This window comes from Sciurus carolinensis, chromosome 11 (assembly GCF_902686445.1).
Source record: "Sciurus carolinensis chromosome 11, mSciCar1.2, whole genome shotgun sequence".
Classification (NCBI taxonomy): Eukaryota; Metazoa; Chordata; class Mammalia; order Rodentia; family Sciuridae; genus Sciurus; species Sciurus carolinensis.
Genome location: NC_062223.1, coordinates 80,030,896 through 80,058,390, shown reverse-complemented (window position 1 = coordinate 80,058,390; position 27,495 = coordinate 80,030,896). Strand labels below are relative to the sequence as shown.

The window sequence follows — 27,495 nt, the reverse complement described above, 5'->3', positions numbered from 1 at the left end:
GCAGATCTGAGATATAAAGCCAGAAATCCAATTTTGAAGCCTGTGCACTTTCCCCTGTCTTACACTGTGTTTAGTTTGATCTGCAACCTGAGGGAAACAATGACATGAGCCAATTCTGACATGATTATTCTGTTTCTAATACAAGTTCAGTGGATTTGTGATAGCCTCCTGCAGCAAACCATGGGACTAGATTGTTTCTGGTAATGGTAATGGGAATACATTTACATTAGTTTATCCATTCTCTCCTAGGGTTTCTTTTGCTTTGTGAGCAGATCCATGAAGTTTAGGGATTTGTTGAAACACATGGATCAGTCAAATTACAGGCTGTTAGATGAAGGTTTCTGTTGTTTTTCCCTTAATTCCTTTTGTTTATTTTCATGGTGAGTTTGGAGAATATTTTTTAAAGCTTTGTATAATTGATATATTAAATAATGCCTGGGTTTCCTCTAAGAAAGAACTTTTACTTCTAAAGGTATATTAATTTGAAAGTTAGTTCATCAGAGAGGGACTTGTGGGCTAGGTCTTATCACTAATCTCAGATGATATTTTGAAGTGCTATGAAATCTGAAGACCCTTTCACATTAAAAAAGCACCACACACACACAGACACACACACATACATACATACGTACATACCTCTGGGAATTCCATCTTTATGTATATGTAAAAAGCACCAATCAAAAATAAATGGGGCTGGAGTTGTAGCTCAGTGGTAGAGTGCTTGTCTAGCATGTGTGAGGCACTGGGTTCCATTCTGAGCACAGCATATAAATAAATAAATAAAGACCCATCAACAACTAAAAATATTTTAAAAATAAATAAGCAAAAGGAAGATAGAGGAAGAAGAATAGGGGAGGGAGGAAGTGGGGGAAAGAGACTGAGGAATGGGGACTGAAATGCAATAAATCAAACTTCCATGTGTTTATGACTCAAATGAACCCAACTATGATGTATAACTATAATGCTCTAATAAAAAAAATTAAAACATTTTGGAAGCCTATTTTGGGAAGATACTTTGTAGTTGGAAGATAATATTGCTTATGAATTAAATTTGACTGCAAATAACAAGAGATTGCCCCCAAATGTAGCTTAAACATATTAAGGTGTTCATTTTTCTCCAATGCAAGAAAAGTCTGGAGGTAGACATTTCAGTTCTGTTCCACATTACAGCAGCTCCACATTATTCTTGGTGATTCAGGCTCTTTCTGTTCTGCCATTTTTAGTTGTCCAAGGTTGTGCCTAGAACTCTTATTTATCAGGTCCAGGTTCTAGGAAGGAAGTTAGAGTCTAACTGGGATAAAATTAGTGTTCTATTAGTTAGGAAAAAGGAAGTGTGGATATTAGGTGAGGACATTTTAGCCTCTATCATAGAGAAACATGGAGGTTTTGAGACATGTTTATCTTTTAATTTCTAATTTTTCTCCCATTATAACATTTATAGAAAGAAAAACCAAAGTTATAAAAAGAATGAACTTTGTATTTAAACACCTAAAGTTTTACTAACTAAAGTGATCCTTTTTTCCCTTTTTTTTGAAATGGGGGTCTTACTGTGTTATGCAGGCTAGTCTTGAACTCCTGGGTGCAAGTGATCCTCCCACTTCAGCCTCCTGAGTTGCTGGGACTCTATGCACATGCTATAGCACCCAGGGAAAAATAATCTATTAATATTTTGGTGAATTTCATTTTTTTTAAAGTTTGGGGTTAGAAATTTGCTCTTGTTATTTTATCACAGTTTATTTCATCAACAAATATTTGAAAATAGATAGCTGCTGTCTTGTCCTCTGTGCTTTACAGCCTGCTTTTTTTTTAACTTATAATGAAAAATTGATACATATACAATATGATACAGATACAGATACAATATGATACAATATTGTAAATTCTTCATAAATTTGTGTGTGTGTGTGTGTGTGTGTGTGTTTGCTGGGGATCAAACCCCTCAATGACTGTGCTTACTAATGTGTGCTCTACTGCTGAGCTAAATTCCAGCATAGGTATTATTTTGGAATGAATGTATAATACTCTTATCAAATAAGTGAAATACAAATAGAGATGTAGAGTAACGTAGAATTCATAAGGCCTTTTTTTTTGTGGTACCAGGGGAGTAAACCCAGGGACACTTTTAACCACTGAGCCAAATCTCCAATTCTTTTTTATTTTTTATTTTGAGTTAGGGTCTTCCTAAGCTGCTGAAGCTGGCTTTGAACTTGTGATCCTCCTGCCTCAACCTCCTGAGCCAGTGGGATTATAGACATGCACCATAGACTCTTAGTGCCTGGTACCAAACTCTTATGCAAAAGAATTGTGCTATAATATACTTTAATAGGCAGTATACCTAGAGTTTGGTGTTTTTGTTTGTTTTGTTTTGTTTTGCAGTACTAGGGATTGAACCCAGGGTCTTGTGCTTGCAAGGCAAGCACTCTACCAACTGAGCTATATCCCTAACCCTAGAGTTTGTATTTTTTGATATATTCAGTAGCGCTGGGCATTATTTTTTAAAAACCCTTGAGAATTGGAGTATGGGTAGAGTCGGGGAGTATATCTCCTTGTTTGAATTAGCATTTCTTTGATTATCAGAAAATCAGTCTCTTAGTGGGAATTTGGGTGCCAGATTCTGGCCAAGCTCAGTTTTTTATACTTACAAACTTACTTAACCCACTTATCCATCAGACATTGCAGTTTTGGTGCTTATTTTCAATGCTGCTAAAACCTGTCCAACAATGCCAGCATTGTTCTCAGATCACACCTTCAGGCACTATGCCTACCTCCGAGACAGTCTTTCTCATCTTGTTCCTGCCTTGAGGGTATGTTGAAAACATCTGTTTTCCTTGCTTTTTTGATTTTTGGTGCTTTGTGGTATTAAGCAGCAGAGAATTGACTTCATGTTCTCTGGAAACTCATTCATTCATTTATTTACTTTCTCTCTTGGTCTCTCTCCCATTCACTTTTGTTTCTGTATCCTCCCTCACCCCCTTGTTTTGTTTGTTTGTTTTGTGCTGGAGATCAAACCCAGGGTATGCTAGCTATACCTCCAGTCCCTATTCCTGGGTTTCCAATTATATGGTAGGCAAGAAAAAAAGATTCGGGGACAAGAGGTTGTATTTTAGACTAGAGATAAACTATTATCTCTATTATTATTATTAACAATTACATAAAGCCATAATTCTGAACAAGTGTTTACTTTGTAATAATAAAACATTTTTAAAATCTAGAGATACAAAATTTTGAAATGGATAGTGAATGCTGTGTGCTGAACAATCTTTTAAGCTATTTGTATTAATTCATTCCTGTTTGGGTAGCACCAAATGATTTTTTTAAGAATAATATATGTCTGTGGTTAAAAATTTAAACTATAGAAGATACAAAGGAAAAGTGAAATCCTCTTTGCTTTCCCTTCCCCATCCCTTTCTTGAAAGTTAACCTCTTCTTCCTTTTTTTTTTTTTTTTTTTTTTTTTATTGTAAACAAATGGGATACATATTGTTTCTCTGTTTGAACCTCTTCTTAATAGTAAGAAAAAGAGTTATGGGACTGGGGTTGTGGCTCAGTAGTGGAGTGCTTGCCTAGTATGTGTGAGGCACTGGGTTTGATTCTCAGCACTGCATATAAATAAATGAATAAAATAAAGGTCTTTCAACATCTAAAAATTTTTTTAAAAAGAACAAGAGTTATTATACTCATAAAATATTTTTATGGCATATGACATAAACATTTGGGAATGTCATCACTCATGAAATGAAAAATGATGTTTAAAGACAAATGTAACAATGATTGATTTTTAGTCCCATTCACAACAGAAAATAATATACCATTCCTTTTCTTCTGGCAGCTGTGACTGTATTGGATGGGCCATATTTGCATTCTCATATTCTCTCTGCCTTTCTCTTTTTTTTTTTTTTTTTTTTTTTTTTGTGGTGCTGGGGATTGAACCCAGGGCTTTGTGCTTGTGAGGCAAGCACTCTATCAACTGAGCTATATCTCCAGCCCTGCCTTTCTCTTTTTATCCCTGAAACCCACTCCCCCACTGCAGATGAAGAAGGGGGAAAAAAGGTTATTTACAGACCCTGCTAGCTTTTTTCTTTGCTTTGTTTGATTCACATTTTGTTATTGTTGTTTCTTTTGTTACCACACACTGAGTCAAAGAACTTGTTGAATTGTTATCCCACTGTGTTTGCTTAGTTGCCAGGTAGAAAACTAGTGTCACCTGCAGTCTCCCCCAACATCACACCCCATGAGGATCCTTCCCAACAATTTCTGCAGCAAAGCCTCGAAAGAGTATATAGTCTCCAGCATCTGGACCCTCAGGGAGCCCAGGAGCTGCTCGAGTTCACCATCAGGTATGTTGATTTCTGCTTCCTTGGACAGCATCAGCATTGTCATGCTTTCTTGACTGATCTGAATTCTGTTGTTGGTTATTCGGCTTCATTTTTCTGATTCTGTTGGCCCATACTCTCATTTGGTTTTTCGATTTGTTTTGATTTGTGTCAGACTGTGGTTTGAGCTTATTTTTTTTTAAATGCTGTTTATGGAACTGGGATGCTGTCCAGTTGTAAAGTGCTTACCATGTGCAAGGGACTGGGTTTAATCCCCAGTTTTGCGGGGATGTGGGGGTAAAACCTTGTTATGGCTTGGAGAATATGAGGTACCAAAGCTTCTCTGTTTATACAGGAATATTCAGAGGTGACATAATTAAAGCCACAGCCTAATCAGTCCATCCTAGTTGGAATGGACTAACTAGGTGGTACCTGTAGGCAGGTGGGAAATAACTGGAGGAGGTAGGTCTCTTGGGCCTGCTCTGGAAGGATTCACCTTTTGTGTGGTTCCTTTCCCTCTCTCTCTACTTCCTGGCTACCATGAGTAGAACAGCATCTCTCCACCACACTCTTCCTCCGTGATGTTCTGTCTCACCTTGGGCCCAGAGCAATGGAGTCAGCTAACCATGAACTAAGTCTCTGAAACCATGAGCCAAAATGAACTTTACCTTCTCCAAATTGTTCTTGTCAGGTATTTTGGGTCACAGTGACATAAAACTGACTAACACAATGCTGTTTGTATTAATGACTCAATTGATAATTAGAATAAAACAGTTACAAAGAAGCTGTTTTACTTTTTCTTTCTTGTATATTAGTTGGAGTGAATGATAAATGCCAGATAACCGTGGTTTAATAGGATGACAGTTTAATTCTCTCTTGTAGACAGAACAGAGCTAAGATGACCATCATGGGTCTAGGTCTATTCTTACTTGTGTCTCCATCTTCTGCATCGAGTAGTCTCTGCCTAACAATTCAAAATCTAACTATCTCCTCTATATTCTAGCCCATGGGAAAAAGGAAAGGGCAAGAGAACAGTATCTTTTCCACTCCACCTTCTTTTTCTTTTTCTTTTTCTTTTTTGGTACTAGGGATTGACCCCACAGGTGCTTAACCACTGAGCCACATCTCTAGCCCTTTTTATTTATTGAGACAAGATCTTACTAAATTGCTTAGGGCCTTGTTAAGTTGTTAAGACTGCCTCGAACCTGCAGTCCTCCTGTCTCAGCTTTCAGATTTGCTGGGATTACAGGTGTGGGCCACTATACCTGAATCCTCCACCTGCTTTTAAAGGCATGTCCCAATACTTGCACATTCTAGTCTTAGGCTTACTATTTTCCAGAGGATAAGTCCCATGGCCATATCTAGGATCAAGAAGTTAGGAAATTGTCTTTATTCTGGATGATTGGTATCTGGTTAGCATTTGCTGATTTGTAATATTACTGAGGAAGAAGGGGAGAGAAGATATTTGAGAACAACTAACAGGCTCTGCCAGATCATATTATAATGGCCCAAATGATTTGAAAATAATTGAAACCATTTGCCTTTAATAAAATCAGAATTGTTTTCTCTTTAAAAGATAGAAAGACAAACCAGTGCGGTGGTACACACCTGCAATCCCAGCTACTCACAAGACTGAGGTAGGAGGATTGCAAATTTGAGGTCAGCATCAGTAACTTAGTAAGACCCTTTCTCAAAATAAGAAATTAAAAAGGAATGGTGATATAGCTCAGTGTTAATACATCTCTGGGTTCAATCTCCAATACCAAAAATAAAGATAGAAAAATGTGATAGCATTTGTAGCTTGGTGGAGATCTCTTTTGATATTCCCTGAAGAATATTCAGTTATAATTATTAATATACTGAGAAGCAAGCTGTATGCTACATGCAGATCGGTTAGGTAGGATTCTGCCCTATTGAACCTCATGTAAGCAAGGGAGACATAGACAAAGAATTATGATGATAGTTAGCAGTGTTTTACACTTTACTCATGCTTCCTGTACATTATCACACCTTAACATGTTTTGAAACAGTCCAGCTGAACCATTCTTCAAGTTATTGACCCTGTTATTTTAGTTCATGTCATATGATTCACTCATTTATTCACTTAGCAGCATTAACTATGACTTTGTTCTAGATGCTGAGGAGAGTGAGAAATCATTACACTACACTACAGTGGAGGAAAGCATAGGTGCTCTAGTAAAATAGATGTAAGTCCCTGACTCATTAGTGTGGCAGTGATCAGGAATGCTTTAAAAAGAAGACCTTTTAGCTGGGTGCAGTGGTAATCCCAGTGACTTGGGGGGCTGAGGCAGGAGAATCACAAGTTCAAAGCTAGCCTCAGCAAAAGCAAGGTGCTAAGCAACTCAGCGAGACCCTGTCTCTAAATAAAATACAAAATAGGGCTGGGGATGTGACTCAGTGGTTGAGTGCCCCTGAGTTCAATCCCTGGTACCCCAACCCGTAATAAAAGAAGACCCTTTAGCTAGTGTGGAATGTTGACTGAGCATGTCAATTTGATAGTCTAGGTGTAGAAGAAAATTCAGCTGCAGCAAACATCTGAAGAGCCAGTAGACATGGTAGCCTCACAGAACTGCAGTGGTGTAGAATAGTGACTGAGTGAATGAGGCTTCCATGGTAGATTGATTTGGGTTCAATTCTGAGCTCTACCACCTGATACTTGTTTGATGTAAGAAAGTTTATAATTTAAGAGTTTGTTTATAGAAAACAAAATAGGCTATTAACTAATTTAAGCAGAAAGAAACTTATTGCAGCATGTTACATGACTCACAGAATTGTTGGGAATAAAGAAACAGACTAGGTTGAATTTCTAGGAATTATTTCCAGAGCTACAATGATTTCCAAAGGCCACTAAGGGAGCTGCTGTTCCTTCCAGGATCAGAAAGCTGCCTGTTCAGTCAGGTTGTCACTGATAAAGCTGCTGGCTCCAGAACCATGTCCTGCACTCTGCCCCTTTCCCCATCCAACTTTGTTCTCTATGTAAAATTCATGAGTATGTTTGATTGACTAATAAGAAGTCACATCTGGAACCTTGCTCAAGAGACTCTGGGAAATGCAGTTTTAACTTTGCAGCCTGTGTAGCCTAGGAAAATGCATTAGATGATTGGAATCTGTGTGAGTGAGCCAAAGCCACAGTCTGTTCCCCAGCTACCAAACTGCTAGTAGCCCTGTAAAAACCTGGCATCCCTCAACTTCTGGGAGTGCAGTCATGCAAGCAAGTTTGGGGGCAGAATCCTTCCCTCTGTGGGTGTGTGTGAGAGTTTGGGCATGAACAAAGGCATGAGAAAGCATGTAGCTTGCTGGGGGCACATAGTATACCACGCTCTGGGAAAGCCCTGTAGAGGCCCATAGGTTTTCTTATATCTAGGGTCTCCTTAGCTACTATATCTGTGGGGCCTCCAGTAGTTCTGGGCCCCAAACAAGGCAAGTTAACACAGTCTCACAACTTGCCAAGAAAATCCTGCTGTGAACCCGGCATTGCAAATTGATGGTGGTGGTCCCACCAGAAATGATAGCTGCTGCTAAAACCAAAACTCAAGTGAAAGCTTGTTACATACTAAATGGACTTAGTTATTGCCTGCTTTGCAGTGATAGATTAGCCAGAGATTGCAGAGCAGCTCAAATCCTTAACAAGTTGTACCTATTAAAGAAAGTTGCATTGACTGCTAAATCAGAGTCTTAAGTGATGAAATGTTCATGTGAATACCATCACTGTAATCAGCAATAATAAAGAATAAGTAAAATGGAATATATTTTTTTTACAGTTGAAATTGTTTTAGTGTGACAATATGTCCTCTTGATACTGTACATTCAGTCATATACTTGATATTTTCAGTGCCTGCAATGTGCCAGGAACAGTTCTCTAAACTAGGGGTTCCCAAAGTAAAGCCTGTGGATCAAATCTAGCCGTCTGCCTGCTTTTGTAAGATTTAATTGAGGGCTGGGGGCCTAGTTCAGTTGCAGAGTGCTTCCCTAGTATGTGCAAGGCCTGGGTTCCATCCAAAACATAACCACACTTATTTGTTTAGTCCTTGTCTCTGACTGCTTTCATGCTACAACAGCAGAGTTGAATAGTTGCCACAGAGACCATACAGCCTGTAAAGCCTCAAATATTTGCTACCTGACCTTTTACAGATAATGTTTGTTGTCTCTACTATAAGCGATGGACAGTCCATGGTTCTGGAAGTCATGATACAAGTCCTCTCTGTCTTATATGAAGTGCTGCCTCAATTATAGTTTTTTCTCTTCTTCCCCTTCATCATAGTGCTTAATTTTGGAGGCCACTAAATGGAGGTTGTTGACCCTGAGCCCAGGAAAATAGGCTTGCCCCTGTCTGATTAAACATTTAGGTTTTGTCTTTCGACAGTTTTATCCTGTTGACACTAAAGCAAGTGCAAAACGCCCCAAAGCTGCATCCTTGGTTGTTAGTAGGTGTTCAGTAAACACCTGTTGATGTGAGTTGCCTTCATGATCTAAGTTTTACAAAGTGATATGTGTGCTGGGCTTTGGGGTGGCAAGACTGATGTTTCAGTGCTGGTGGCCAGTTCTGGGCATTATAATTTGAGTGGATTTTCAGGAGAGTACTCTGGATGGTAAGAGATCTAGAATGGAAGACCAAGGGAGCAGTAGCACTGGGGGCCTGCTATGCTTTACAAACATTATTATAGACATAAAGTAATTTGCTAGGAAGTGGCACAACCAGGATTTGAATCTAGCATTTAGTGATATGCAGCAAAGAAGAGGAGTCCTCCGGGAGGAGGAGATTAAATCAGATGATATCTGGGGTACTTGGAAAATTATTTCTTCCTCCTCCTCTACCTTTTCTTCTTTTTGGTACTGGGGGTTGAAACCAAGGATGCTTTACCACTAAGCTACATTCCCAGTCCTTTTTTGTTTGGTTTGGTTTTGGTTTTATTTTGTTTTTGTGACAGTCTTGCAGAGTTGCTTAAGGCCTTGCTAAATTGCTGAGGCTGGCCTCAAACTTGCCATCCTCCTGCCTCAGCCTCCCAAGTTCCTGGGATTACTGGTACGTGCCACCATGCCTGGCCACAAATGACTATTTCTGTAGTTGTTGAAAAGTAAACGGTTAGAGTTTCATATAGAATGTTCTCTGATTAGGACTGAGCCATATATTTGTTAATTTTAGTGTGAAACAAACTTCACCATTGTACTCATGACTCTTAATTGTCATCCAAGCAACCATCTATTTAATCAAACTGGTATCTCCTGTAGAAAGTCTGCTGTTGTTCAGTGAGGGCTCTGAGAATTTTTTGTTTGTTTGTTTGCTTTTTATCTGGGACTTGACATAACTACTTTGCCTTCATAAATGTACCTTGGATACCTTTTTTATAGGGGTTCAGTTAATATTTGTTGAAAACTATAGTTATGATGGCTTAACCAGGAATGAACTTTTAAGAATTTTATAGGGCAGGGGTTGTAGCTCATTGGCAGAGTGCTTGCCTAGCAGGTGTAAGGCACTAGGTTAGATCCTTAGCACTGCATAAAAATAAATAAAATAAAAGCATGCTGTTCATCTACAACTACAGAAAATTTTTAAAAAAAGAGAATTTTAGGACTGGGTTGTGACTCAGTGGTAGAGCACTTGCTTTACACGTGTGAAGCACTGGGTTTGATCCTCAGCACTGCATAAAAAAAATAATAAAATCATATAAGAAAAAGAATTTTATTGATAGCATTTTCTTCTGGCCATACTTCATCTCCAGATATAAATTTGGTGTTTTCTAAGAGCTGCTGTCTTTCAAATGTCCACTGTATGTCCACTTTTCTAAGTATTTTTTAAGTTATTATTTCATCGAATTTGAAAATAATTTCATGAGAATTACGTTTTTACAATGAGTGAGGTAGCGCTCCTGGTGAAGGAGCTGGGGTTTATTTATTCCCTGTATGGTTTCTGAGCATCCACTATATGCCAGGTACTATGCTAGGCAGAAAGGTTGCAGTAGTAAATAAGATAGTCCCTGCTGTGAGGGTCCTGCAGCCTAATGAGTGAGATAGGTAAATAGGAAATGCAGAATTGCACTTTACATGCTGTGGTAGAGTAAACCTAGTGTTCTCTAGAAGAATGGGAGGGGGCACCTAATCTTTCCTTGGATGGTCTAAGGTGATGACCTGAAGAATGAATAAAAGTTAGCCAAGTGGAGAGGAGAGAATGTACCAAGGACTAGGTAGAACAAAGGCCTGGACTTGACCATAGCTTCCTATCTAGTTAACACTTCGTTTGATGTAAAGCGTGTAGTATGGAATTTGAAATCCAAAAGGACTGGTTCAAGTCTTAATTTTGTCACTTCCTGTGTGCAAGATCTTAGGCAGTCAACTCCCTCATCTGTAAACTTAAGGGTATTACATAGCTACCATGTAGAACTGTTGTGAAGTTTATTGTCATGGTAAGTGTGAAAGTGTTTTGAGTATAGTAGTTGTATAGATATTATTGGACAGCTTCTTGAAAATTTAACTGTGGCTTCCTTAACACACTGGACAGGCTCTTGCTATTTTGCCAGTAAATCCAATCCAATTTTTATAACTGTAATAATATTTTAAGTTCTCTGAGAGTGAGGGTGAATTGTCTTTTAAGGAATTCTGCAGTCATTTATCTGCTGTTTCTCTGTAATGATCTCTAATTTCTCAGTTTGGATTTTTGTGTAAGTCCATGAAATAGCTGTTACTGGAAATAAACATTATTGTTTCAGGAATCTTACCACTGTGGTGTTCCATAATAGAGTTGGAATTTTGGAGTAAAACAGTTCATTTTAATTTGAAACAGTTGGGTCTTCATTTATTTGGAATCAATAGAAATACACTTGTTTTCTTATGGGAATTCTTTTACATTCCAATCCTAAAGAACATGGATTTCATGGTTGCATCCTTTAAAATCTTCCTATTACTGTGCAACTGTTAATGTCTGTAAGGAATAACATCTGTTTTGTAGTCTGGGACCTAGTCCACTAATTAAAGAGGTGGAAAATAAATGTTTATAATATGTAACCATCTAGGTGCAAGATGAAGTAAGGACTTTGTACTTACTTTGCATTTTCTGAAGTTCTTTGCTGTTCTACCAATCAACTAAAGGACAAAGGTATAAATTTAATGCTTGAAAGAAATGTGTAACCATAAACAACATTTGATTTGCCCATCTAGGATCTTTTTGACTACCAGTGATTTAAAAAATTAACTAGTTCAGCCTATTGTGTAAACTTTTTAAAATCACATACATGTAACCTTGTTTCCTTTTAATATTTAAAATATTCTGTTTATGTGCTTTATGTACTGAGGATTGCTGAAGTGTATATTCCTGGGAGTGACTTTTGCCCTGCCAGATAACATCTGTAGAAAAATGGTCAATTTTGTCTTCTTTGTATTTGATATAGTTCATAAAAAAATAAAAAGTTTAATAGCACATAAATACATGAGGTTTAATATGATATAGTTTAAAAAAAAAAAAAGCTTTTGGAGTCACACAGACCTGGGATTATGTCCTGCTTTTGCCCATTATTAATTCTGGGTCCTCGGGCAAACTCCTTAAATGCTTGTCTTTAGTTTCATGCTCAGTGAAAATGGGATTAATTGTAGTTCATGTTGTGAGGATTAAATGAGCTCTAGTAAGAAAACACCTAGCACAGGACAGTGCATGCAGAAGGTACTCTTTGTACTTTTCTCATAAAAGAATTTGTAGTCTTCTAATGGATGTCTAGACTGTGGCTTTCTGAGAATTGTGAACATGAAGAGGTACAGAGAGGAAACACTGGGGCAGAGGATTTCACCCAGGGCTAACAAGTTTTCATTTTGTACAGTAGTCCAGATTTCCCATGGCTAATTGGGTTAGTTGCATCTTGTTCTATGTGGAGGACAATTGATACAATCCAGGGGCAGCAGAATAACAACACTTGGAGACAGTCAATTAACACCTGATCAGCTGGTCAGAGTTCTCTTTAATTGTAACAGAAAGCAAACTCTTCTTAGGGAGGTAATGCTTCAGAAGTGGAATGGTTCCAGACTCTCTCTTATAAGAGAGGCATCTTAAAAAAGTGAAAGGGAGAGAAGAGCTATTCCCCAAAATTGCACTTCAGGGTGTAGTTAGGTCATCCAGCATCTTGCCTTTCATTGGACTGGGTTCCCATCTGTGAGCAGGTACTTCTGGACCTACTCAAGCTACTTAAACTCACAAGAGATGATATATATCATAGACACCAATTTCTCCAGTCACTCTAGGGATAGTTCATTGTATGCCTCCGTAGGGCATCTCCTTCCTGGTATCAAAGTCCATAGGAGGCAACATTAATTATCATTAAAGTTGCCCAGTGAGCATGAAATTAGACAGAGGTGCTTAGTTCACTAGACAGTTTTGTCCAGGCTACTAAACAATCTGATATTTTATGCCTGGAACACTCAACTTCCCTAGTGACTTAAATCTTCAGATTTCCCACAGTTACTATTTCTATGAAGAATTTTGATGTTGCCATTAAAAAATAATGAGGCAATGTGGAAGGCTTAGGCAGGAGGATTGCAAGCTCAAGGCCAACCTCATCAACAGAGTGAGACCTTCAGCAACTTAGTGAGACCCTGTCTCAAAATAAAAAATAAAAAGGGCCAGCGATGTATCTCAGTAGTCAAGTGCACCTGGGTTTAATCCTCATACCAAAAACAAAGAAACAAACAAAAAATAATAAGGCAGATTTCTGTGAATGCTGAGATGAATTTTTAGTCAAGATACGTACATATACATGAACCCACATGTTTAGTCCCTCTCCCACCAAAAAAGAACAGGAACAAGTACTTTTTGTAGATGCACAGTGTATCTGGGAGAATTCAGAAGAATCTGGTCATGGTGGTTGTCACTAAGAATGTGTATAGTATAGTAGGGCAACAGGACATAGGTATAGGAAGGGGAACTGAATTGCATCCTGTAGGATCTTTTGTGTTCTGTACCCTATAGATATAATTCTATACCTTAGGTATGTATTACCTATTAAAAAAAAACCAATTTTTTAAATCATCAATAATTCCAGTTCCTAGCACAAACTTGTGTACTGCTTTTAATTTCTTGTCCACAGGCAAACACTGTTTATTTTTGAAATGGGGGTCTCACTAGGTTACCCAGGTTGGTCTCCAACTCCTAGGCTCAAGTGATCCTCCTGCCTTAGCCTTCTGAGTATCTGGAACTGTAGGTGCATGCCACCACACCTGGCACAGATAGGTTTTTAAGTGGTTGCTGTCTATGTCCCTACTTACATATCCAGTTAGGATGTTTTAAATTCCAAATATAAGAAAAACATCATCTCAGATTAGCTTACAGTGCTTATTTATGTCTTACTATGATCTGAATATTTATGTTCCTCTAAAATTCACATGTTAAAATCCTGCCCCCTAAGGTGATGATATGAGGAGATGAGGCCTTTGGGAGATAATTAGGTCATGAGGATAGAGCCCTCATTAATGAGATTAGAGTCCTCATAAAAGAGGCCAAAGGGAGCTTGTTGATCCTTTCCATCAAGGAAGATGTAGCTAAAAGCTGTTTTCTATGAGGAAGGATGCCGTCACCAGACACCAAGTCTGCAGGCACCTTGATCTTGGACTCCCTAGCTTCTAGAACTGTGAGAAATAAATTTTTGTTTATTATAAGCCAATCTATGATACTTTGTTACAGCAGATGAACTAAGACTTTTCCTCATATCACTAGAAACTGGAGGTATGGTATGATCAAGTAGCTTAATGATACCATTAAGGACCCACTTTCTCTCTGTGGGTCTCTGTATTTTTCTTGTCCTCAGCATTGGTTTTATCCTAAGATTTTTTCCTGTGGAGTTTTTGTATGGGTGCCAATGGCAATCAGAACTATAAGCATTCTTGCTTAGTCCACTGAGAGACAGACAAACCAACTTGCTCCAAGCATGGAATATCAGTCCTTTCATTTGGATTGATGAAAACAACTTAGGTCACATAATCAAAGGGATGACCTGTATTCACTGGCTTAGTTGAATTAGACTCTACCTGGAATTGGGTTTGGGGACATGTTGCTGTGCATAAAACCATGGTTCTTTAGTAATGAAGCATTAGAGAATAACTAGCTGGGTAGCAACCAACAGTTAAGTCGTTCCACCACAATACCTTAAAAAAAATTTTTTTTTTTCTGGTAGGGAAAAATGTTTGTTCTTGGTATAAAACCTTGGAAATGTAGTTGGGAGAAGGCACTGAAAAACACCCTAATACCACTATCCAGAAAACTGCTTTACTGTGTTTTTCTCCTATATATTTACACAGTTGAGATTATATACCTTATTTTCCATTTGTATGTTAATGCCTGTAGAATATTTCATTGACTGGATGTACCATAATATATTTAATAATTCTGCCACTGTTGGATCATTACATAGTTAACTGAGTTGTTAGTATAATACTCCACACAAAATGAATATTATAGGACATAAAGTTGTATATTTCTGTTGAATATTACCCTTATGATCTTTTCTCAGCACAAAGGTTCTAATGAAAATATTTTACCATGTATATGGTTTTATAACAGTACAATTTTGCTTTCCAATAGACTTGTTAATAGTTTAAACTGCTATAGAAGTATGAGTGAATTGATTTCATTATAACCATTTCAGCATTTGGTATTGTCATTTAAAAACTTATGACCAGCCAGGTGCTGGTGACCCATGCCTGTAATCTCTGCTTCTTATTTAGCTGATAATAGGAGGAGCACGAGTTAGAGGCCAGTCTTGGCAACTTAATGACACTCAAAAAAATAAAAAAATTAAAAAAGGGATTGGGGGTGTAACTTAGTGGTAGAGTGTTGGCATAGCATGATGTAAGGCCAATCAATCTCCAGAACCAGGAAAAAATGACAGTAAACTAATGACTAGATGTAAAATGATAAAACCTTTTTGACTTAATCTTTATGTTGGTGGCATTATTCTTACCCTTTGGCTTGGGTTTTTATGTACTATAGGGATCTGCAAAGACTTGGAGAACTTCAGTCTGAGTTGGCAGGAGTAGCTGACTTCTCTGCTGCCTATCTTCGGTGTCAACTACTTCTCATCAAGGTTAGTTTGGATTCTCTATTTTTTTTTTTTTTTTTTTTTTTTATTGTGATGCTAGGGATGCACTTTAAGTGATCCAGCAGAGTTTGAGGCCATAGGTGAAAAACTTTCAGTCCTATGCAACCACTTAGCAATGGAGAAATTATGTATTCTGCAATGTAATTATATTTGTCTCTTATTAAAGAAATGTTAACTCATATAGGAATTTGAATTTTTATATTTTAGGAAAATTCTTTCATCATTGTATAAGTAGATTACATAATCATTTTAATTAGAATCCCACGAATTTCAAATGTTTTATATAGTGTGATTAGTACAGAATTTACATAAAGTTTAATACTGTTTTCTTGAAATGTTGATCCACTTTGTCAGAGCTAAAAGGTTAATTTCATCGCTTTTAAAAGGTCTAACTTGCTGGCTTTCATACTAAGTAGTCAGATAATATAACATACACAAAATTGGCACCCAAGAAGCTGTTTTAGGTTTGGTGAATTAAAAAACAGTTAAACTAGTTCAGTAGCTTTTTAGCTTCTGCAGCAGAATTTTACTATAAATTCAGGCTTAGGATTCATGGGAGTCCTTCTCATTTGATAAAATTTTGTTTTGGTTTTAGTTCTAAATATTCTTAGTCTTCAAAATGTTTAATGATATTGGACCAAAGTCAGAATAAATGGGGAAATCAGAAAATATTTTCCACTGTAAGATGTTTAAATTTGTACTGTTGTACTTAGGGTTGTACAGGTGTGTGTATACTTGTGAAGTTGGGCACGTTCGCTGAGGTAGGTTGGGATTTAAATGGCCCTTATTAGGCCAGACATATTCCTTCCAAGTATATGTACTTGTGTAAACACTACCACAGGCAAGATATAGACTGTTTTCATCACCTGAAGAAGTGGCTTCATTCTTCTTTACATAGTCATTTGATTTTCAAAAACACTGTGAGCCTGGTGGGCAGGGCACACCTGTAATCCTAGGAACTCGGGATTGAGAAAGCAGAATCACAAGTTTTAAAACCAACCTTGGCAGGTTAGCAAGACCCTGTCTCAAAAATAAGAAGGGCTAGGGATGTAGCTTAGTGGTAAAGTGCTTCAATTCAATTCCCAGTACTGTAAAAGAAAAAAAAAAAAAAAAAAAAAAAACGCACTGTAAAACAGGACCAATAACAAATCTATCCTAAGGATGTAAAATGTTAAGAAGCAACATGTATGAAAACCCTTGGTATTATATGGTATTTAGTCAGGGCCTTGGAAATGTGGTGATCTTCCTTAACTTGCTCTCTTCCCCACAGAAACATAGGAGAAGAAGATCCACTTTTCTTTAGCAGCAAAAGATGGGGAGGAAAAGAGAAGATGTTAACCCTAAAAGGAACACAGAGCTATGTTGGTTACTTGGTATATAGCGGTGGCAGGATAGAGAAGGGGCCTAGACCTAGAACCTGAGACAGAATGTGTTTGATAATAGGGAAAGAGCTAAATAAATTGTGGCACAACTATTCAACAGTATTTTCTGTAACCAGTGATGATCTTCATGAAGACAACCTGACGTAGTATTTACTGTTTAATGTTATGTACTTATAAAAAGATACAAAATTAATTCTACTTTGGCTATGACTATGTCAAAACATGCATATGATAAATGATTAAATATTTTAAAAATTTATATCTATTTTCTAATATGATTCTATCAGATATATGACTATCGAACACTTGAAATGTTAGTTCAAACTGAGATGTGATATAAGTGCAAAATACTTGTTGCATTTCTTAAATTTACTATGAAAAACAAATCCCATAAACTATCTCCCAAATCTCACAAATCTTTTTTTTTTTTTTTTTTTTTTTTGGTACTGGGGATTGAATCCAGGGGTGCTTAACCATAGATTAACCACTGGGCCACATTTCCAGCTCTTTTTTTTTTTTTTTTTCTTGGTGGTACTGGGAAACCTCTTTTTATTTTTTATTTTGAGACAGGGTTTTGCTAAGTTGCTGAGGACCTCACTAAGTTGCCGAGGCTGGACTTTAACCTGTGATCCCCCTGCCTCAGCTCCTGAGCTGCTGGAATTATAGGTGTGCCCTATCATTTTTTAAAGTAGTATATGGTTAAATAATATCTTTAATGTGCTTAGTTAAATAAACTGTATATTAAAAATTAATTTCACCTATTTTACTTTTTAAAATATGGCTACTAAAAATTTAAAATTTAAAATTTATGGGTGGCTTATATTTTTATCGGACAAGGTTAGTCCCGGTTTTCTGTAGTGTCATTTAATTACACATTTGTAATTAAGATGATCCTGATCAATAAGAGTCTACAGCAAAGGTCAAATGAGAGTTGGTGTGATGTGGATGGATAGGGGAGTAGAAAGATGGAAGGTAAAATCTATAGATCTTACCGATTGTTTTGAGTGTAGAAAGATTGAGAAAAGGAAGAATTCAGGAAAGTGGCTTGATTTCTAATTTGGGTTGTTGATAAGGTTATAGGCTTTTCAAAGGCTACTAAGGAAGAAGCAAAGAAAAAAGAACCACAATCATGGGAGAAGGGTCTAGATGACCCATGTTAATCTAGTGACTAACTTGTTGGGAACAGGAGGGCCCAGAGCCCAGGAAGCTAGCTTACTTGTACATTCTCGTGAGGCTTTTACGGCTCCTGTACTATGCTTCCAAACGTTTATCTGAGGCACAGGGCCTTTGGGCCAGGAGTTGGATCACATGGGTAGTTCATTTAGCCCAAACTATTGGTCACTTCATAATAATTAGGACTTAATAACTTTAAAGAATAAAATTAATGAAAACTCCTTCCTGATCATGGTGGATGTTCAAAGCAAAAGTACAAATTAAATTAAATGATTTGTCATTCTTTTTGACTTCTGTGTTCTGTTCTCATTTATCTGAACAGGCATTGCAGGAAAAGCTGTGGAATGTTGCTGCCCCTTTGTATCTAAAGCAGAGTGATTTGGCCTCAGCAGCAGCAAAACAGGTAAGTTTATTGAGACCTTCTTTCACAAGAATTATTTAGTTTAAGGCAGAGACAGAAGCTTTCCTATGGTTGATGCCTCTATTGTGGCCTCCCTAATTTCAGGCTATGATAGAAGGTAGCCATAAGAAAAGAAGCATAACCAGGCATGGTGGCACATGCCTGTAATCCCAGTGACTTGGGAGGCTAAGGCAGGAAGATTGCATGTTCAAAGCCAACCTCAGCAATTTAGCGAGGCCCTACACAACTTAGTGAGACGCTGTCTCTCAATAAAATATAAAAAGGGCTGGGGATGTGGCTCAGTGGGTTAAGCATCCCTGAGTCCAATCCCTGGTACACACACACACAAAAAAAAAAACAAAGCAAAGCAAGCAGCATAATTAGGGGACATAACATTGGGTTTGAAGTTGGGGTAATCTCAGGTCTGTCTCTCATTTTCTGGATTTTTTCTTCCTGTATAAACTGTAGCAATTGAATTGTATAATTTTTAAGATTCTTTTGTGTTCAAAATTAGTAGTTTGTGTTTCAGATACACTAAAATCCAATCAATACTGTCATGAATCTTTCATATACTAGTACATCTAGGGATATAGCTCACTTGGTAGAGAGCTTGCCTAGCATGCACAAAGCCCTGGGTTCAATCCCCAGCATCTCAGTACCATAAATAAATCTGTAGTTAAACCTATACCATCTCTTGAAATGTTAAAAGGTTCTTTTATTTCTGCTTAGTTCATTAAGTAGCATTTAATTTTATTTGCCTCAAGTGTTTGTCTTTCTAGCTTTGAGCAGTTCCCTTCATTCAGAAGTTTTGGGACTTAGTGAAGCCATGTGGGTCTTGCTTTCCAGATAGTGAGTCTACATATGACCCAGTAACTATGACCTATTAGGAAGCTAATGATGGTGACTGTGATTGTTACATTATAGTTCACTAAATGAGTTCAATCCTGTTATCTTAATTAATCCTTATAGTAATGCTGTTAGATAGGAATAAAGATCTAGACCATTTTACAGATGAGGCATTTAGGGCTTAGCAAGGTAGAACTCTGTAGCTAGTAGTGTTAGGACTTGATATCCATCCCAAATCTTCTGATACACAGAATCTGTTTTCTTTTTTTCCTGTACTGCCCAATATCTCAAATCTCAAATCTGATCCAGACTCCCTCTCAAATCTGGTATTTGGTGTTTTGTAGGGAAATGGAACCTAATGACTAGAAACAAAACTGGGCCATGTTGGGAAGATAAAGACCAGGGAGCAGTAGTCTGAAAGGAAGAGGATTACTGTTGCTGTATACCAGATCCTGTGCTAATTTCTTTCCGAGTGCCTTTTGATACTGGAAGTTTATGAATTGGTGCTATTTCTTCCCTGTTTTCACATAGGGAAACGTTAGGCAGCATGTAATTATTAACTGATCTTACTGTCAGTTGTAGGAGAGCCTAGAGTCATTTCTCTGACCCCAAAGCCTTCCAAGGGAAGCAAGCACAGTGGGGAAAGAAAAGCATCATTTGAAGGGAATTAACTGATTTGGATTGAACTGAGCAAGAACTTAAATATATTGGGCTTGATCTGTGCTCATAGTCATTGTTTTGTTTTTGTTTTTGTTTTTTGTGGGGGTAATGGGAATTGAACTCAGGAGTACTTGACCACTGAGCCACACCCTCAGCCCTATTTTGTATTTTATTTAGAGACAGGATCTCACTGAGTTGCTTAGCACCTTGCTTTTGCTGAGGCTAGCTTTGAACTCACAACCCTCCTTGCCTCAGCCTCCCAAGTCCCTGGGATTATAGGTGTGTGCCAGTGTGCCTGGCAATAGTCATTGTTTTCTAGTTATTCCCTCTCCCATCTTCCTCAGAGAGACCAGGCCTACAGCACAGGTTGTCTGGATGACTGACATGCTGTTAATGGTTCCTAACACTTAATTCTTGGAAGGCTTTTCCTGAGGATTGGGTTTCTGTATATAGTACATACAGATGGTCTCTGATTTACAAATGTTGCAACTACAATTTTCAACTTTATGATACTGCAATAATATGCTTTCAATAGAAATCTTCCTTTGGATTTTGAATTTTGATATTTTCCTGGGTTAGTAATGTGTAGGATGATATACTCTTTCATGATACTGATAATAGCAGTCTCTAGTCAGCCATGTGATCAGGAGCCCATACCTTACAGTAATGTGTAGGTATTACTAAGCTAGGATATTTAGTAGATGAGGTGTATTAAATGCATTTTCGACTTATGATATTTTCTTTTTTTTTTTTGGTGGGGGGGTTTGCTGGGAATTGAACAGAGGGGCACTTAACCACTGAGCCACATTCCCAGCACTTTTTTCTATTTATTTAGAGACAGAGTCTTGTTAAGTTGCTTAGGGTCTCACTAAGTTGCTAAGGCTGGCTTTGAACTTGTGATCTTCCTGCCTTAGCCTCCCAAGCCACTCAGATTATAGGCATGTGCCACTGTACCTGGCCCCAACTTATGATATTTTCAACTTACAGTGGGCTTATTGGGACATAACTCCATCATCAGTCAAATAACAGCTCGTATTCATTTGTTCCCATAGCACAGTGAGTTTGATTTAGGGTAAAGAGAAGTACTTTGCAATTTTATCAGTAAACTTTCATATCTTCATATCAACAACTAAGTTTTACTAGTAGATGAAAATCTTTTTCTTCAATTGACAAAATAATTTACTCTCTTTTCACAAGATACACTATGCTGATCTTACTTGGTACTTTAAAATCTTAGTTCAGAATTAAAACATAGTTATTTTTCAAAAATCTTACTTCATAGTTTCACCTAAGAAGATGGTTTGTCTGCAGATGGGGATATAGCTCAGTTGGTAGAGTGCTTACCTCACATGCACAAGGCCCTGGGTTCAATCCCCAGCACCACAAAAAAAATTAAAAAAAAAAACAAAAACAGAAGATAATTTGTCTGTACTGCTCTCAGGTAAGACTGATATTTTTACTGATTATTAATTACCTTTTCCTCATAGATCATGGAAGAAACCTACAAAATGGAGTTCATGTACAGTGGAGTAGATAATAAGCAAGTGGTGATTATACATCACATGAGGCTTCAGGCCAAAGCTTTGCAGCTTATAGTAACTGCACGAACTACTCGAGGGTAAGATGGGGGTGACATTTTCCTTTCAAAGATACTTCCAAATGTATTCAGAGGTCTCACCAATAGTAAGTGATCAGTAAAATGAGATTTAGGAAAGATTGACTGTGGGACATAACAGTCTATTCATTTCTTTCTCCAGATATTCCAAGTACTTTTCATGGGTCATATTAGATCCTTGGAAATCCAGTCAATGTCTCTTTCTTGCTAAAAACCCTCCAGTGGCTTTCCATTACCTATAGTACAACACAGGACTTCATTTGGCAACAAGGACATTCTGTATGGTCCTTCATGATTAGATAGGTGTCTTTAAGAATTTTAATACCAGAAATCACTTTTTCTCTTTGGAAAGGACTAGTAAGCTTTCTCTCTGGCAGTAAAGATGAATGTACTGTGAAGTCAGACTACCTTTTTCAAATCCAGACTTTTTCACTTTCTATTTATTTGATTAAGGACAGATATTTTTAACCTCTGTGCCTTGTTTCCCTGCCTGCAAAATGAGAATGATTGCAGCATCTATTTCTTGGGGATTCTGTGAAGCATAAATGGAAAAATACTTGTAAAAGCACTTAGCATGATACATAATAAGAGCTCAATATGATGGTAGCTATAAGACTTTCTGATAATGGGAATTGTTATATTTTATCCATTCTCAGATGCATACTTTTTATTGTAACTTCTCTGAAATCCGATAATTTGGTTTAATCTTTAAGATATCCATATATTCCTTTCTAAAAAGTTTTAATCCCACTGTGTCCCACTCACATCTGAGAAAAGAGAGGTACATGTGATAGTATCAGTATTTTTAATTTTTAAAACAAAATAGATGTATTTTGCAGTTCAAATATAATTGTTGTAAAAAAAATTAAAACATTGCAGAATATGTGAAAATTCCCTGGCTACACACCCCTGTAAAACAGCTGTCGTTTCATGTATATATTTCCAGACTTTTTCCAAGCCATTGTAACATATGTAAATTATAAATGTGTGTGTATTAACATAATGGATTTATAGTACACTTTGCTGTTTTGCCTCCTGTTACTTTCACACTACAATATGTTGTACTTATCTTTCCATGTCATTAAAGATGGTAATGTCTTTGATCTTTACTATATTTTGCTATATTTTCCATTTGTATACATTCTTGTTTATTTTGTCATTTCTTCATTTTTTCTTTTTTCTTTTTTTTTTTTTTTTACTGGAACAATTGATTCTTTTGTTTCTTTTCCCCACCAGGGGTTTGAATCATCTGTACCCTAATTCTAACCTTGTCAGGTGAGAGGCAGTGATGCATCACTGTTAAGCCTGTGGTGCCTTGTTGCTTACCTTCAGATCTTACCTTTACACCTCTGTACTTTGCAAACTTAGTGACCTTGGACAAGTTACTTAACACTTTATCCGTTTGTTCCCTTAAGTTAAATTGGGGTAATTAATAGTACTTACCTCTTTCTCATATGGTTATTGTAAGGATTATTGAAAAAAGAATTTTTTTTGAGTATTGGACATTGAACAGAGGGGCACTTAACCACTGAACCACTTCCACAGCCCTTTTTATTTTTTATTTTGATACAGGGTCTTGCTACATTGCCTAGGGCCTCACCAATTTGCTGAGGTTGGCTTTGAATTTGCAATCCTCCTGTCTCAGCCTCTTGAATCACTGGGATTACAGGTGTGGGCCACCATGCCTGGCAGGATTATTGAGTCATTTTATGTAAAGCCCTTAAAATACTGCCTATCACATTCATGTAAGCACTTGGTAAATATTAACTAATATTAGTTTTAGTGATACTATTTTTACTCTTCCTGCCCCCTGTCTCCAGTACTGAATATTGAACCCAGAAGCATTTTACCACTGAGCTGCATTCCCTGATCCTTTTTATTATTTATTTTGAGACAGGGTCACACTAAATTGCTGAGACTGGCCTTGAATTTATGATCTTCCTGCCTAAGCCTTCCAAGTCATCAGGATTAGAGTATTCTTACACTTCTAATATGTGTATTTTTCTGATCACCTCTCTATCTTCAAGATGAAAATTTGAGAGTACTTTTACTTATTTGTTTCGTACTGTTTAAATAATTGGAACTTCACTTTAGCTTCTTATGTTTTTATAATGTATCTTATTTTAAGAATGATTTCTGGGCTGGGGAGATAGCTCAGTTCATAGAGTGCTTGCCTTGCAAGCACAAAGCCCTGGGTTCGATCCCCAGCACCGCAAAAAAAAAGAATGATTTCTTAAAATATGCATTAATCATCATAAATTTTTAAGATTATATGAGTTCTATGTAAATCTTTTTTTTTTGGCGGGGCTGGGGAGATAGCTTGGTCGGTAGAGTGCTTGCCTTGCAAGCACAAGGCCCTGGGTTCGATCTCCAGTACCCCAAAAAAAAAAAAAAAAAAAAAAAAAAAATCCCTTGCCCTTGGGTTGTAGCTCAGTGGTAGAGCATTTGCCTGCCATGTGCAACACACTGGGTTTGATTCTCAGCATCACATATAAACAAGTAAAATAAAGCTCCATTGATAACCAAAAAATATTTAAAAAATCATTTAAATCCATTGTTCTAATTTTTTTTTAATTTGACTAGAAACATGCTCTAGTATATAAACAATCAAACCTTGCATTTCTGAAACTTGCCTTTCTTTAGCTCTCATACTTAAATGGAATTCTTTTAAACTCTGAAAATATTGTTGAGTTGCCTTTTGGTGTTTAATAGCACAGTTAGGATGTCTGATGTCAATCTGCTTCTCTTTCCTTTATAGATAGCTTACTTTTCCTGGGTCAAAGCTGTAAATTTTTCTTTTTCTCTTCAGAATTCAGAAATTTCAGCAGGATATGTCTAGGTATGTGCTTTCAATATTGTTGCTGATTCTCAGTGGGACTTTGAAGCTTCAACTTCATTTTTAGCTCATGGTTTGCTTGTTTTCCTACCATTATTTTATTATTATTATTATTATTACTATTTCTTCTATCCACTCTGGTTTCTCATAATGGATTTTGCATTCTTTGGATCTGTTTGCTCTCTGCTATTTCTTTTGTAATTTCAATTTCTTTGTTTTTCTACTCCATGTTCTGAGTAAATTCCTCAGTATATTCTTTTATCATTTCAGTTTTGTCATTGTTCATTTACATTATTCATTCACTATTCAGTTTGATTTTGTTATTTTTTATTTCTAATTGTGCTTTTTCCTCTTTAGTGTTTTATAGCCATTTCTCTTGCTTTCTCAGTGCAATATCCTTTTAAATTTTTTAACTCTTATTGAGGTTACTTACTAGAATTTTTTTTAAAAAGAGTTTTCTGTGGTTTCTGACCTTGACTTTATCTTATGGAGAGCTGCTTGGTTTTCTTTACAGTTCTGATTTTTCTTCATAACACTTAGTATTTTTCCATTTTCTTTGCATAATTAGAAATGAAAATCGAGACTAATTTAAATAAATAATTGGCATAGCTCCCCAACAACTGTAGGTCAGTGTTTAATTTCCCCTAGTGAGCTTCATTCACTGCTTTCCTTCTTTACCTCAAAGAAAAATTGGGCATTCTTAATGGTAGAGGCCTACTTCACATAGCATGTAGGTGAAGCTACCTGCTGTTTTGGGGTTGGGGAGTAGTTTCCAAATATTATTGTATTTTACTGTTTGGAATTTCTCTAAGCTAGTTCTTTATTAGCAGGCCAAAAATGTTACTTCTTAGCCAAATTACTTTCCTTTGTGCCCCTGCATGGCTGGAATTCTCCTTTTCAGCCCTTTCACTCCTTGTAGTTTTTGGTAGATTAATCTCACTATCAAATTTCAGTTCTGTTTCTGGGGCTGTATCACTTAAGAAAGTTTCGGGTGGTACACCTGGGAATGTGGTTCAGTGGTAGAGCACTTAGCTGGCATGTGTGAGACCCTGGGTTCAATTCCTAGCACTGGCAAACAAAACAAAACAAAACAAAAAAAAAAAAAAAAAAGCAGTTCAAGTGCTACCTTTTCTTGGGAAAGAATTCACATAAATGTTGCTTGTAGCATAAGTTTCCATTTGCCATTTTCTATTTATTCATTCAGCAAATATTTAGTGAATACTGCTTTGCTGGAAGTGTATGATGAGGAACACAAAGGTCCCTATTCTCATGGAACTTACATTTTAGTAGAAAGTCGAAACCAGGTTAAGAACTTTGACACTATTCTTTCATATATTTTATTAAATAAAGAGTTTTTATTTATTTTTTTTTTCTGGACTGGAACTTGCTTCTCCAATGAATATATGTTAATGAAAAAAATGGGAAGTTTCATGTATTCATTACATACAACAAATATAAAGAACACAAAACTATAGTGAATTTTATTGACCTAGCATGTTGCCTGGATTACTTAGGTATACAATAGGTTTTTTACTGAAATGAAATACTGTATGAGGCTAAAGAAGCCAAGATAGAGGAAGAAGATAATCTGTGTCTGCGGGCAAAGTAGTAACAAAATTTGCTCCCCTTCTACATGAGAATTTGCCTTTGATTAACTTTTCATCTGTTCCCTGGAATTCTGATAGTGCCAACTATATTAGTAGGCCATAGTGGTATAGAAAAATTGATTTCTTAGTAAATTGCGTTTAGGCAAGAAGGAAGTATAAATAAACTAAGTTTCCTGATAATAGATACCATTACTCTGGGCATCACTGAATGCAGTGATTCTGGGCTGGGGATATAGCTTAGTTGGTAGAGTGCTTGCCTTGGAAGCACAAGGCCCTGGGTTCAATCCTCAGCACTGGGGAAAAAAAGAAAAGAAAAGAAAAGTTGAATGTAGTGATGTATTGATTCTTTTATTTGGACATATCTGGTGTAAGGAAGCTACATCTACATTAGCACCTGTGGAGCATTAGACTTCTAAGCCAGGATGGTCTCCTCACCTGCCTGATGTGAATCTCTTCTCCTTGGACCCAAGCTGTCAGCTGCAGAATCAAAACTTCAAGACTCCTGTGGGGCTGCAGCAAGAACTCCTGCACAAGTGGGACTTGTTGCTGCAGTGTCTGTGGGCTGTGCTCTTGTCTGGTAGCCTTTGAGTCCAGTGCCAAGTGTGGTCTATGATAGTCTTTGATTTTGAATGTTTCTTTAGCCTAATGGGCTTTGAAGTCGTTTAATTGGGCCTCAGAGTCCTGACAATTATTTTTCCCTAGATCCATTAGGAGTCCTGTTTCTCTGAGAGATCATTTTATAGTGTAATATACTCATTCTCCTTTCATGCATGCTTAGGTTTCTGGGACTTCTGGTCCACATTATTTACTTCACAGAGCTCACAAGCAAGTTACTTATTTACTTTGCTTTTTTTTCTACAGAGTCGACCCTTTATTTGGGATGTGTGAAAAATTTTTACAGGAAGTGGACTTTTTTCAGAGGTGAGTATTTCATAATTTCTCTGGCTTATTAAATTTTGGTTATGCAGAGAATAACTTACCAAGCACCAAGAGTGATCACAGGGGCTGGGGATATAGCTCAGTTGTAAGCACAGGTCCTGGGTTCAAGATCACAAACCAGGTTATTTGGTTTAGCCCATGCAGCCAAGTAATTTTCTATGGCAGTGTGCCCTTATTTGACATTTTCTTTAATGGTGTATAAACTTCAGAAGCTTTAAAGCTTCAAAATTAAATGTACAGGGCTGGGGAGATAGCTCGGTTGGTAGAGTGCTTGCCTCACAAGCACAAGGCCCTGGGTTCAATCCTCAGCACTGCCAAAAAAAAAAAAAAAAAAAGTAAATGTACAACCAGTTAATTAAAACATTGGGAATTGTTTGGATTTAGCACTCAACTGGGCCATAAAAAGACAAGTATTATAAAGGAAACTCATAAACTGGTTGCAAGATCACTACTTGCCAGTTTTTTTTTTAATTCACTGTTCTTAAACTTTCAAATTTATTTATAATCTACAAAGAACTGTTCTGTAATTCTGTAGGATGAATATTTTTCTGTTCTGTTTGAAGTGAATTAACAGATTCAGTAGATGAGTGGAAAGGGAAGACTTGGTGAAGAAAGTGAGAGTTTAGGAAATG

The 27,495-nt window shown here is 37.0% G+C and overlaps 1 protein-coding gene across 3 annotated transcripts in view; it reads left to right on the top strand.

Moving 5' to 3' along the window:
• Ints4 (integrator complex subunit 4) overlaps positions 1-27,495 on the top strand; it is a 105,646-nt gene that overhangs the window by 56,072 nt on the left and 22,079 nt on the right. For 2 of the 3 annotated variants that reach the window (XM_047517423.1, XM_047517421.1), the window contains 7 exons: positions 2,671-2,804; positions 4,179-4,336; positions 15,297-15,390; positions 18,283-18,363; positions 21,354-21,484; positions 24,291-24,320; positions 26,786-26,845. In XM_047517423.1, the coding sequence (XP_047373379.1) occupies positions 2,671-2,804; positions 4,179-4,336; positions 15,297-15,390; positions 18,283-18,363; positions 21,354-21,484; positions 24,291-24,320; positions 26,786-26,845 (688 nt within the window). The remainder of the gene's footprint in view (positions 1-2,670; positions 2,805-4,178; positions 4,337-15,296; positions 15,391-18,282; positions 18,364-21,353; positions 21,485-24,290; positions 24,321-26,785; positions 26,846-27,495) is intronic. The other variant, XM_047517422.1, reaches the window with a different exon arrangement.